This window comes from Pipistrellus hanaki (assembly GCF_964339955.1).
Source record: "Pipistrellus hanaki genome assembly, chromosome: 1".
Taxonomy (NCBI): domain Eukaryota; kingdom Metazoa; phylum Chordata; class Mammalia; order Chiroptera; family Vespertilionidae; genus Pipistrellus; species Pipistrellus hanaki.
In genome coordinates this window covers 21,487,213-21,500,890 of record NC_140503.1, presented here as the reverse complement: position 1 = coordinate 21,500,890, position 13,678 = coordinate 21,487,213, and the positions used below count along the sequence as shown (strand labels likewise).

The following is a 13,678-nucleotide window of genomic DNA, read 5'->3' as shown; positions in this document are numbered from 1 at the left end:
ATCCCCATCCCTGACACCTGCCCCCAGCCCCCGCCCCAGGCACGCCTCTCCAGTGCTCCCAACACACACAGGCCTTCCCTCGTCATAGCACTTAACACGGGGGGCTGTCTGCTTGCCTGTCTCCCCCCATAAAGTGTAAGCTCCGCGAGGACCAGGTCCTTGTCTTCTTCCTCGTTGCTATGTCTCTGGAGCCGAGCGCAGCAGAGGGGACCGTATGGCACTCAGTCACAGTGGAATGAATAATCACAGCAAACGCTACAACAGCACTCACCAGGGGCCAGGCCCTGCTATGAAGGCTTTTCCTATAGAAACTTATTTAATCCTCATAACAGTGCTGGAGGTACTTACTATTATTATCCCCATTTTATAGGTGAGCAAACCGAGGCACAGAGGGTGAGGACACATGCCCTCGGTCACCCAGCAGGTGGCTGGAGCCGGGATTATGATCCCTGGCATCTGCCTCCAGAGGATAAATTCTGAACCATTCCTCTCCACTGCCTCCAAATAAGTAAATGATGGACTTCACCGCAGGCCTTAGCAGGTGTGTAAGCTGAGAATTCTAGGGTCTGGAGGTCACAGGAAGACGCCTGGGACCCTCCCTTTTCCTTTTTTTTTTTTTTTTTTTTTTTTTACAAGGGATCAAAAGGAGGAGGTAGAGGAGCTACAATAATTAGATGCTGGGCAAATGCTCTACAAGGTGTAGAACTGAAGGCTCTGCAGGACCGATAAAGGATACGGTGAGGAACCTGTGCTGCCCTCACGGCCTCTCAGCTCAGGCATCAGAGAGCAGACAGAGAGGGGTTTGTGAGACCTGGACAGAGAGAGAGAGAGAGAGAGAGAGAGAGAGAGAGAAAGAGAGAGAGAGAGAGAGAGAGAGAGAGAGAGTGCCTGGTAACCCATGATTTCCACGGAGACACTTGGAATCTGCAGGTGACCTTGCATTTGGGACTTTTAGACCCCAGTAGGCCAAAGCAGCTCCTGAGCAGTCAGCTGGGATCACCCTGAACTCCAAGGAGTCTGAATCTACAAAATACCCGGTAATCATGTAGGGCAGACGTATGTGAGGAAACGGGGACATGTGGGCCTGGAACTCAGGTCTTCCGGCCTCTGACCCAGGCCCTGTGCCTTCACTGCCGGGCCTCAGCCTGGGCACACACCGGGAAGGAAGCAGAGGGCCACTGGCGGCAGCCTGCCCCTGCCCTGCGCATTCTCCCCCGTGGCTGACGAGACTCCCAGGAAGGCCTCAGCCAGAGCAAACCAATGGCTGGGACAGTTTTGGCCCTGACCCCATGACAGAGCTCAGGGAGGAGGAGGTGGAGACATAAGTCTGGCCACAGGACTTTACAAGCCGTGCCGAACTCTGCTGTGATGACAGATGGCCTGCCATTCACCCCTCTGCCCAGAGAACACACACACACACACACACACACACACACACACACACACAGATGAAGCTGAGCTCCATGTGTAGGGGCACGTGCTCAGGCTGGAGCTGAACCCCCCCATTTGTAAACCTCGGGCAGGTAAGCTGGAGAGACACTTCCACACCCCAGAGTGGGTGAAAGAGGGTGGGTGCTGGGGCAGCCGGACCCGCATTCAATTCCTGGCTCCAGTCTGAAGAGCTATGTGACCTGAGGCACATCGCTTATCCTCTTTCAGTCTTAATATCTCTCTTCTGTCGACGTGTGGACAGACACTCAGTTCGTGGGCTGTTGTGAGGATTAACTTGACTGAAAAATCAATGCAGTCTAAGCTAGCGCAGCCTGCCACAGCCTGTAGGCGCTCCCCAAGGATTTCTCCCTCCCTTCCTCCCTCCTTCCCTCCCTCCCTCCTTCCCTGTCTCCCTCTCTCCCTCCCTCCCTTCTTTCCTTCTTTCTTTCCTTCCTTCCACACAATCTGAAGGATAGCCTGCTGGAGAGACTTCTCAACTTCTCTGAGCCTTAATTTTTTTTGTCAGTAAAATGGGGATGAAAATTCCTTCCTTTGGTGGGTGAGGGGGGGCGGGTATTGTGAACACTGAACAAGTATGTAAAACTCAGCACGATTCTTGTCACATGTTGGTAATTATCATAATATTCATTGTTCCAGACCTTCCTCCTTGGTGAAGTCCTAATGGAGCCTCCCAATCATTATAGAAGTTCTGCCCACAGATGGGCTCTGACCGCTTCCTCGGGTGGCACTGGAGCCAGAGTGGGCATCTCAGTCCCCACAACAGTGAGGTGGAGAGAGGTCTGGTCCGAACCCTGGCTCAGACGGTGCCATCCGGCCACCCTCCCCCGTCCCGTCCTGGAGCTCCAGGCCAGAGGCACCACGTGTCAGGGACTCTCTCCCGCTTGTGTAGGGAGGTGCTAACATGATCCCAGGCTTAGTTCCCAGGATGCTCCAAGTTCCTTGGAGACGCTCTCAGAAAATCCCCAAGCCAAAGAAATAGTTTTGTTGTTGTGTTTTTCAGCCCAACAACTGAAATTCTGAAAACCCCATTTTCAAAGAGCAGGAAACTGGGTATCTCATCCAAAATCCCAGAGAAGAGGAACCCCACCCCAGCACAGCTGCTCCCCAAGCTGGGTACTCTAACTGAATGCTGTTAATATATTTTTTATTGATTTCAGAGAGGAAGGGAGAGGGAGACAGAAACATCAATGATGAGAGAGAATCATAGATCGGCTGCCTCCTGCACACCCCCTACTGGGGATCGAGCCCACCCCCTGGCATGTGCCCTGACCAGGAATCGAACTGTGGCCTCCTGGTTCATAGGCTGATGCTCAGCCACTGAGCCACACTGGCTGAGTTCGCTCGGTCCTCTAGCAAATGCCAAGAACACAAGAAAGCAGCACGGACAGGAGGCAGATTAGAGAGCGGTTAGAAGCAGAGGTCTGAGGTGTTATAGACCTGAGGTTTCAGGCTCAGTTTCCTCATTTGTAAAATGAAGATAGTGAGCTCGGAAACTCCTAGAGATGTTGTTAGAAGACAACAAAACGAGGAAGTATGGGGCGTGGCACTTAGGATATGCTCCGGATAACGACGACGATGGTGACAATAATGACATTGCCCCTGTGACCGGCCCATGTTTCTTTGCTCCAACCCGGCGTCATGCCCACATCACCCCCATGGGGCTGGCCTCCCAGACTGTGCCTGCCACACTCCTCGTGGGGAAGGGCCCTGACAAAACCAAGCCACACCCAAGCTTTCTTTCTATTGAGTGTTTCCAAGAAACTTTCAAATGTATACACTGAATGGCCAGATGATGACGACCTCTGAACACATAATCATCTGGCCACTCAGTGTATTCGTATCTCCAATGGGTACACTCAAGACTTTAGCTGCAGACCAACCACCTATTTGTCCTGAGCTTTCTATCAGCCAGTGCAAAGGGGAAAACTGATCAGGCGCACGATGTATAGTATCTTTGATAACAAATAAATGAGGTACTCAGAGAAGTACACGGAGTGGCCAGATGATTATGCGTTCAGAGGTCATCATCATCTGGCCATTCAGTGCATATAAACCTCCATCCCCCGCAAAATCAATGTCCTTCTCCAACTCCTACAAACCTTACTAAGGTAAGCACACTCCTCGTGGCGGGGAGCTCGGTACTTCCGGGCACACCCCATCATATTGCTGGGCAGTTTTGTTTTGTTTTGTTTTGTTTTTTTTAATTCTTTATGCCTTTGGATATAGGAGTTCCTTTTGGCTCGTCGTCAGGTGGTTCTGTGAGGTGATTATTCTCGTTGAGTTGTGATGTGGATGTGGCCGTGGGAGAGGCGAGCGCAGCATTTACTTGCTCTGCTGTCTGGACCTGAAGTCCCAGCTGCCGGGGGGCATGGGGGCCATGAAGAACCCGAAGGAGGTGTTTTAACACGCTGCTGCTTTGAGTTGCTCTCTGCTCCCCAGAAACATCCACGCATCGGCCTTCGCCCTCCTGAGCCGCACGGAACGCGCCTCCTCGCTTCTCCCTGCGACACTTCTCGTGCGTCTCAGCCAACGCTCAGGCCTGGGCTGCAGGTTGCTGCCTGGCCTGTCTATCAACCCCAAGGGACATTGTCCTTCATGCACACATAACTCATGGAACAATCCCGGGTGCGTCCTCCTGTCTGTGAAATTATGGTTTGGGGTCCTGGTTTTCGTTGTCTGCAGGCCGGTCCAGGCCTTGGTCAGAGTTAGGGAGACCTTGGTCAGCTGAGAACCAGGCGCGCTGTGGTGTCTGAACCCTGGCTGCACTTGTCCTGAGTGTGTGGTCTTGGGCAAGCTCCCCAGCCTTCTCTGAACTCCGTTTCCTCACCTGCCCGGTGGGATAAAGAGCCTGAGCTCGCAGGTGGCGGAAACAATGGAATGAGATCATGCCCGGGTTGAGCCCAGCGTGGTGTGAATGTTTGGAAACGGGTGGTGGTGGTTGTTTTGAAGACGGGAAGCTGCAGAGCGAGAGCCAGCTCTCCTTGGAGATGCAGGGAGGGGCCCGGGCTCCGAGGTGAACTCATCCCGTGCCAAGCAGAAGGAAAGACGATCTCGTGGCAAGAGCTGGAGCCACCAGGGCCGACCTCGAGCTGTGAGCCCGCCCTGCTGCCCAGCAAACGGACCTTGGGGTGGACAAGCTAGTGCCAGGACAGATGGGGCAGCGGCCAGCTTTTCAGTCAACCCAGATGTCTGTCTTAGATGAAAACTGGAAATGTGGCTTCAATCAAAGTGGCTTTTAAGGGCCAGGTGCTCTCCCGACCCTGGCAGGGGGACTTGGAAGTTCTGAGTGGGGACCTTTGATAACGCCCATGGGGTCAGGAGGGTCAGCTGCATCTGCCATGCAGTGAAGGGACCAGGGGGACCAGAGGCTAGTCTGGATCCACTGAGCCATCCCCCTGAGAAAGAGGGCCCTGGGGAATGTTTCTGGAAAAAAGGGGATTTGTCTGTGCCATGTCACTGAGACTTGAAGGCAGTCCTGTTTCTGTGTCAGAAACAGCAGCATTCTGACATCAACGATGAGAGGGAATCACTGATCGGCTGTCTCCTGCACATCCCCACTGGGGATCGAACCTACAACTCAGGCATGTGCCTGGACCGGGAATCGAACTGTGACCTCCTGGTTCATATGTTGATGCTCAACCACTGAGCCATGCCAGTCAGGCATTGATTTTAACTCCTAAGTGTTTCTGAAATTAGCCTTACTCTTCTATTTCTGCTACTCTGATCTTTACTTTTACTTATTATTTTTTTGGATTTTCATAAGAGTGTATTTGGGAAGCAAGATCTTAAATGCTTCCTGATCTCTACTTTTAATACACACAGCTACATTACTATGGAAGTTCCAGAAGAAGGAGGAGGAGGAAGAAGAGGAGGAAAAGGAGGAGGAGGAGGAGGAGGAGGAGGAGGAGGAGGAGGAGGAGGAGGAGGAAGAAGAGGAGGAGGAGGAGGAAGAGGAGGAGGAGGAGGAGGAGGAGGAGGAGGAGGAGGAAGAGGAGGAAGAAGAGGATGAGAAGGAGGAGAAAGAGGAAGAAGAGGAGGAAGAGGAGGAGGAGGAGGAAGAAGAAGAGGACGAGAAGAAGGAGAAAGAGGAAGAAGAGGAGGAAGAGGAGGAGGAGGAGGAGGAAGAGGAGGGGGAATGGTATTCTACAGGGACGTTCCCACAGTCCAGCACAGAGTCTCAGAAGCCAGGTGATTTAGGAGAAGCAACAAAATCGCAGGGCTCGCTCACTGCAGGTTGTATCATCCCCCCACCCCCATCCTGCTAGACCGCCTCGTTGAGGATGACAAAGTCCTTCCCTGAGATGCAAAGCCTTATTTTATCGGAGAAATAGAGGCTCAGAGGGGCAAAGGCACCAGGGCAGAGAATGTTCTAGAACCCAGAAGTTTTGCCCACTATTCCCAATCCCAGCCCAGCCGCTGGCCTTTCTTCCTCCCACTCTTGCACAGTAGCTTGTTTGTCATGCCTCCTTAAAGAAACATCCCCAGCCTGGCTCTGGGCACGGAGCTAGGTGTGTGGCACTCTGTCAACACAAACAAGGCTCCCTGCTCTTGCCCCTTCTCCCTACAATGCCCAGCTGCACTTTAATGTGTTTGAAATGCTTACATTGCCCTGGTCCTTGTTATTATGCTCTTTGGTGTGCTAGAATGCTCGCCATTCCAGGGCCTGCGCCCTGCGCCCAGCTTGCTGAGTGTGCTGAGCACAGTGGGGGTTGGAGGGGGTGAGGGCTCAGCCTTGGGTGTGCTGTGCGCCAGGAGGTGTTGCTCACTCTCTTGGTCTCACCTGCATATGCAGTTTCCTCGGCTCAGTAAGCAGTTCCCCGTGTCTTTGACTGGGATACTCTGATAAGCCTTCGGATCCCATCCTGAATGTCACCTCCTCTAAGAAGCTTCCCCTGACTCACCAGTTTGAGCTAGGACGGCCTACCCACAGTGTACAGGTGTGCGGGTTGTGCCCTGCATAAAGCACCACGTTAAGGGGCACATTGGCATCCTAGATCTGTATGTTTGTACAGACTGTTCGGAGCAATGGAAGGCGGACCTTTCTCTGATTTGCACGGAGGTGCTGCAGGACCTAACAGTCTCTGGATCTGCTGTCTGTCCCCACTGCACCTGGCACTGTCTAGTCTCTGACTAGCATTATTTTTCTCTTTCTGATGCCCATTACCTGCCTTCGCCCTCCCTCCTCCCCTCCCCCACTAGGCTGCAGGCTTGGGGACAGGAAGCAGTGGGCACTGCCTTTGTGGAATTCCCCACGGTCTGTCCACTGGGGCCACTTAAACTTACTGATGGCTGGCTGAGTGGAATGTGGGATATGGGAATCTCAAGGGTCAGCTAGCTGGACCAGAAGGAAAAAGGAAAACGAAGGAAAAAAGAAAAGTGGCACGAGCATCTTTGGCCTGCAGGGGGCGGTGCTGAGTAGCCTGACGGCGCTCTTCCACGTGAGGCAGTGGGTCCATTCCCCTTTCCCTTTTTGGAGAGATCTTTCTAATAATACTATTAACAGCTACCATTTATGGACCTAACACTAGGCACATGCATCATCTCCTGTACTCTCCAGGGCAGCCCTGCGAGGCTGGCACTGCCTTTGCAGAGCAGAGACAGAGCGGAGAGAGGCCAGTCAGCAGGCAGAGCTGGGACTGACACCAGCTACGTTCAAGCCTGGGAGCTTCATACAACCTTTTGGTGCTTCACCAACAAGTCTATTACCCGGCGAGACCGTCACACTTATTTTTAGTTAGGAAAACACGGTCCCTGCTCCAAAGCCGGGTCTGAAGTTAAGAGCAGCCCTGCCCCTCCCACCTTTGGGCTCCGGTCCAGCCCCCCGACAAAGCCAACTCACTGAGTCGACTGCTGACAGGCCCAAGAAATACACGGCAGGCCCGGGCCCGGGAGTGAGGCCTGGAGGGGCAGACAGGCTGCGTGCGCAGAAGCCCTACTCAAGGCACAGGCACCTTGACACAGCCTCCCGCCTGCAAAAGCAGTGCCCGTGAGAGCAGCGCTGTGCTCACTCCTGAATTCTCAGAGCTTGGCACACGCAAGGTACCCAGCAGGTATTTGCTGAGTGAGTGAATGAATGAATAAATGAATAAATACATGTTGGGTTTTTCCACTATCCAAAAGAGGGCAGGGAACTGGGTTTTCCGTACCCAAGGCTGAGAACATTCTGGGACACACACCCAATTCCGGATTCAAAGACTGGAGGCAGGAAACAGGAGGCGAGGAGCAGGCCTGGGGGCCCCTCCGGGGAGAGAGCAAAGGAGACACCAAGTCACCAAATCAAGACGCCGGGGCCCCTGGTACCTGGGCAGGGGGTATACGGAAAGGGGCGCAGGGATAGATGAGGGGATGGGATCCCTAAAATACAAGCAAGAATGCTGGCAAGAGGGAGGGACCTTCCCAGGAACTCAGATGGAGCAGGCAGCCCAGGCTGAGTCCTCAGCAGCCTCCGCCACCAGCCAGAGGCAGCCCCGAAGCAGACGTGGGAAGGCTGCCCCGTCTATCAGTGTTTGCTGCCTGCCTGGCCCCCTAGACCCGGTAGGAGATGGGAGGCGGGTAAAGCAGAGGCCAGGCCCTGGGAGAGCTTCCCACACAACCCTGGGCCCTGGCACCCAGCACTCACCTGGTCTGGGCGGGCAGGGGGCACACAAGGTCACCCCCCAGAAGGCCCCCACACTGCCACAGCAGTCTTCTTGGGTAGTCAGCTCCAGCAGGGGGTTGGCACACTGGAAGAAAGGCCATTGGCACGTGTCACTGCTTCCCGCCCCTGCTGTGCACGGAGACACGTGCTCCCTCCCCCCACACCTTGCCAGAGGATACCCCCACCCCAGGGAGGGGATAGGAAAGAGTCAGCTGATGTTCCAGAAGGAAGCTGACCACCCTGCAGTCCACTCAGCAGACCCAAAACTTGAGGGGTGGGACTAACTCCAGGCAAACTGCTTCCTACATGCCTCAGCCCTTCGATGGGGGACCCCAAAGGATGAGCTTTCCTCTGTGCCAACTCCATGATCACCCACAGTGCCAACCCCACGGGGATGGCCCAGGCTCAGGGACACCACCAGCTGAGGGGCCAGGGCGGGTCTGGGGACTCAGAGTCCCTATCCCTTGGTTACTGGCGGCTTCCTCCAGTCCCCTCAAGTCAGGAGGGATTTCTGGAAACACCAAACTGCAACCCCCAGAAAAACCATCCTGGGTCTGGCTTAGCTTCTGTACTCAGGTGCCTGAGCTCAGAAAAGCTCATCGGATTTTCCATCACTGACTGTGGTTGCTTCCTGATGGGTGCGAGGTGACTCTCGTCATTGTACCCCCAAAGCGTTGGGGCTTAACCTGCATTTGCTAATTCCTATGACCCTACTCTCAGCTGAATACCAAACTCTCGCCAGATTTAAGGGCCCCACTGTCCTTGTACCAGGGGCCCCTGGACTCAGCTCCCGGAGTGCCCAGGATTCACCGGGGCCGAGGACCCTGGTGCCCTGCTCTGCGTGCACTGACAGGTGCCTGGTGGAGCCCAGGAAGGAGGCAGGCCTGTCTGCACTCAGCAATCACAGGCCTAGTTTTCTCTCCTGGGGGACGGGAGACTCTAAAGACACTTATGTTCCATAAGAATGAGGAGGAGAGAGAAGGAGAAGGAGCAGAGTGTGGGCGGGGGCAATCCCTGTTCTGGAAGCTTCCAGCGCTTTCTCACCTGGCCGTTCACACTGCTCAGGTAACACCGGCCCAGCAGCCCCCGCGGCCTGGGTGCCGCCGGGGGCAGCGGCCGAGGGGCCTCTCCGTGCCGCGTGGGGATGCTGTTGCTGTCCCAGTGGCCGTGGCCAGGGCTGGCGGCGAGCCGGGGCCCAGGTCTGGTCTCCACGCTGTTCTCCTCCGGGGCCTCCTCGGCCTCGCCCCGCACCCGCGCCACCTGGTGCACCTGCACGGAGGCCTCGGGCGGGTGGTGGATGTGCACCTTCACCAAGGAGGGGTTCACAGAGGCTGGGCACAGGGGCTGGGGTCAGCATTGGGGAAACAGGGCCCCACCCTCTGAAGAGTGTCCTCTAGCCCCTGGCCGTGAGTGGCCCCCAATCCTCCCTCATATCTTCAACCTCTACCCAAACTTTAGCACAATTCCCTGGTGAGGGGGACAGGATGAAGGACAAGCTCCTTCACGACTTGCCTTTCAACGAAGGCCCTTCATTATCAACGTCTAAGCTACCTTCCTGCACCTTTCCCATGGACCTGTGCACCCCTGAGGTCCAGTGCACTGAGCCTGCGTGGTCTTTGATCATGCCAGTCCCTCCACAGAGGGACCCCTCCCCTCCTCTCTGTGTAACCAAAGGTGCCATTGTTTAAGGCCTAACCAAGGTCTACCTCCTCCATGCAGCCTTCCCTGAACCCCCTGGGCTTAGGGCGCTCTCCATGCCCTGACTTCCTCTATTTTTGTACCTTTAATTTGGCACCTAGTCATGGAAGGCAGGGGAAATGAAGTGTTCTATAAAGCTATCTCTTTCCTGCCCATCCTCCTCTGTTGTCCAGGTTCCTGGGTTCCTTGAAGGCAGGACCTTGACCTCATACTCTTTTGATTCATGCATAGCACTCGTATGCGGCAAGGGCAAATACATTGCTGAATTCGGATGGGAGGGCAAAGAGCAGTTTAGGGATAAAATGGAGGCCCGAGGGCAGAGGAAGAGAAGGAGGGAGGTCTGACTGTGAAGAAAGGCCTGGAGGCCGGTCCCCTCCACCACCATGCCCACTCCCACCCTCCGGGCAACCCAGGGCGCCCAGCCCCACGCCCCAGCCCTGCACTCACCCAGCTGGTTGGAGAGCGGCAACGTGAAGGTGGACTGCCTCAAGGGGCCCTCCGGCAGCGCCCGGAGCCGGGAGCCCCTCTCCCCAAGCTCCCTGTCCAGCCTTGGGGCAGGCAAGTGACAGAACTTGCCGGTGGAGTTGGAGGGGCACCAGCACTCGTCCCTGCCGATGCAGCGGCCTCCGTTCAGGCAGGGGATCTGGCAGAAATCTACAACGTGGACCTCACAGTGACCGGCGGTAGAAGAACATAGCAGCACCCCCACCACCACCCACACCCCTATGTCGCAGTGGGTGACAACGAAGCAGAGTGCGGTAGAACTCCAAATCTGTACAGTGTCGTCGCCTAAAATGCAGGGACTTTCCAGGAGGCCCCCGGGGGTGAAGAAAGGGAGATAAGAACAAGCCCCTGGCTTTTTAAAGGGCCCTGTCATGCCTTTCCTCGACCCCCCAATAACCTGGGAGGCAGGGCCAGCCGGGAACTGCCGTCTGAGGGCAGAAGGGACTCACAGATGCGGAAGCCGGACTTGGGGTCGTGCCCGTGGCCGCCCTGGCTGTACAGGGTGGTGGTGTCGCCACGCTCACAGCTGTTGGCACAGTGCCCATAGGCACAGGTCTGCTTGCAGATGGTAGGAGTGAAGATGATCTTGATCTTCTTGATTTTCTCCGTGAGGTTCAGCCCTGCAGAGAGAGGGCTTGGGTCCAGGGGGCAGGGCTGAGAGGCACAGCTGTGACCTCCAGAGGCTGGTTGGACAGGCCCGGGGACCAGGGATGAGTCCATCCCACGGGCATTTGCTAAGCACCCACAGGAGACAAGGCCCCATTGCTGGGGCAGGGTGACACCTGTGAGAATCTCCCAGACAAGCATTGACTGAGGGACGTCCATGTGCAGCCAATGAGCTCATGCTTTATGCACTTCGCTCTTGAGTCTTATTTTAGGTTGAACCGTTAGAAGATGCCACAAAAGTGGCAGGTTAGGATGGTTGAAGATTGGCAGTGTTCCTACATCCAAGCTAATACTTCACAGGTAAGGAAACAGGCTGGGAGAAGGTTGGGTTGTAAGAATGTAGCTCAGACCTGCTGGAGTGCAGCGAGTTCCAGAAGTAGAGGAAGATAAAGCCCGAAAGAACGATTGGAGGCAGGTTTGGGGTGGGAGGAGACTGGTTGTCAGAACAAGGATGGGTGCTTTATTTGGTGGGTAGTAGGAAGTCCCTGAAGAGTCCGGTAAGGGATCAAAGAGGAAATGTGGGGGGAGAATGTCCTCCCAGCTGGTGTGCAGGTGGAGCGGAGGCAGGTGACCAGGGAGGGAAGCCACCCAGCGGTGTGAGCTGAGGTTGCTTCACTTAGGGGCGGTAGCAGCGGACTGACGTTCAAAGGAGGGGTGTTCCTGTGGTGTGGGGAGCCCAGAGAGGGAAGCGGCGAGGCAGAGGGATGGAGGAGGGAAACTGTGAAAAGTGTGTGCGGTCACCCGGTCAAGAAGCTTGGCTAACGGGAGAGGAGGGAGAGAAAGCCAGAGAAAAGGGGAGAAATAGTCTGTGTGTACCTGCTAGAAGCTGCCGGAAAGGTACAGGCTAGGAGAGGCGCAGGTTGGAGGGGAGGACAGAGGGGCCAAGGGGAGGACCTGTGAGGCCTAGCTTTCCAGAGCAATCAAGAAAGAAGGTGTGACCCAAGGACACAGACAATAGGATGGAGAAAGCCTAGGGTGGAGGGCCGGGGGATGGCTAGAAAAGGTCAATGGGGGTGGGGGGAGACATATGTAATACTTTCAGCAATAAAGGTTTTAAAACCAAAACAACAACAAAAGAAAGGAGGTGTGTGTGTGCCTTCGACAAGAGGGACACCCGCTTTTCAAGATGATAAGAAAAGGGGTCATCTTGAAAACATCATACTAACTTAAAGAGGCAGCCATAAAAGGCCACATTTTGTATAATTCCATTCATATGAAATGTCCAGGACGTGCAAATCTCTAGAGACAAAAAGTAGATCAGTGGGGCCATGAGCTAGGGAGATGGGGAAAATGGAGAGTGACTGCTTAATGCCTATGAGGGATTTGGGGTTGTTGTTTTTTAGAGTGATGACAATGTTCTAGAATTAGTTAACAGTGGCAGTTGCATCAGATTGTGAATATCCTGAAAACCACTGACGTGTACACTTTAAAATGTTATCTCAACTTTCAAAATGGAACAAAAAACTGAAATCAGCATGGTCAGGGGCGGAGGGGAAGGGGGCGCTGTGCTTGTGGCGGGGCAGGAAGGGAGGAAGGCTGGAGCTCAGGGCAGTGCAGGCATGTCCATGTGCCTGAGGGTTGGGACCGGGGAGAGTGGGAGCAGCTGGAGTGGCTGCTCTGGGGACTGGGAGAGAGCGTCCAGGGACACAGGGGAGGACTGCTGGGCGGTGGCCAATCATGTGGGGAGGAGTGAATCCACAGGGACCGCCGGTGGTCTCTCCTCTGGGAAGCAGAGGACCAGTTATAGGCGCTAAGGAAGCAACTGGTTGCGCTGGTCCAGGAGGTTTATAGGAAGGATGAGTTGGAAGGGCCAGAGCCAGGGAGGTGAGGTCATAGCTGGACATGAAGGAAGTGAAGGCAGGACAGGTGACAGATGGAGCAGAGATGGAGCAATCCAAGTCCAAGGGTCTCAAAGGGATGAAGCCCCGATCAGCTGGTTTGGGACCCCGGGGCCTGGCACTGGACAATTGCTTGTTGACTGGCTGAGAGGACCAGGGACAGGTGACAACTCAGCCCGTGAGGGAGAGTGGAGGAGAGAAGCAAGATGGGGAGACGAAAACCAAAGCTTTAGGTGCCCTGCTCTTCTAGGGCCCCAAGAGAGGGCATCCTTACCCCAGGGGGGTGACAGGTGGTCCAGATATGCTGCCTGCTGGGCACCATCCCTCCGCTCAAGGCCTGGTCCCGCGGGCAGGGCGTTGGAAGTCAGCTGGCCATTGGCTGCGGTGGCCGGGTAAAGCCTGACGGTCCGGGACAGCCCCACGCGCTGCTGGGAGGGGTGGGTCTGGCTGAGCTCACTCTGGCTCCTGTGGAGACAACCGAGGCATGGGCGGGTTTTGTATTGGAGAGCCGTGTCGCTGAGCAATCCCTGCTCAGAATGCCCGCCCCCACCTGCACCAGAATACTGCTCTCTCTCTTTGGCTGCCAAGAAAATGAAGGTGCCCTGGCAGAGGACTGTGCTAAGGCCAGCCAGCTAGGTTAGTGGGAGTGCCTACCCATATGTGGAATACCAGGCTCTGGCTGGGTATTCTGGGTAAGTCACTTAACCCCTCTGTGCCTCAGTTCCCTTGGCTGTAAAATGAAGGTGTTAGACTGGTCCCATGTATAATAGCTCTAACATTCTGAGTCTTTGAGACGCTATGGACCAGCCCCTGCCTCCAAAACAAGTCCTGTGTCTACCCACTGCCACTTCTTCTTTTTTTCTTTATCCTCACCAAGGATATG

The 13,678-nt window shown here is 55.2% G+C and overlaps 1 protein-coding gene across 1 annotated transcript in view; it reads right to left on the bottom strand.

Moving 5' to 3' along the window:
* Positions 1-13,678, bottom strand: part of LTBP2 (latent transforming growth factor beta binding protein 2) — a 92,014-nt gene that overhangs the window by 37,978 nt on the left and 40,358 nt on the right. The window contains 5 exon segments of the mRNA XM_084892072.1: positions 8,072-8,174; positions 9,134-9,420; positions 10,235-10,441; positions 10,741-10,911; positions 13,070-13,260. Coding sequence (XP_084748198.1) covers positions 8,072-8,174; positions 9,134-9,420; positions 10,235-10,441; positions 10,741-10,911; positions 13,070-13,260 — 959 coding nt within the window.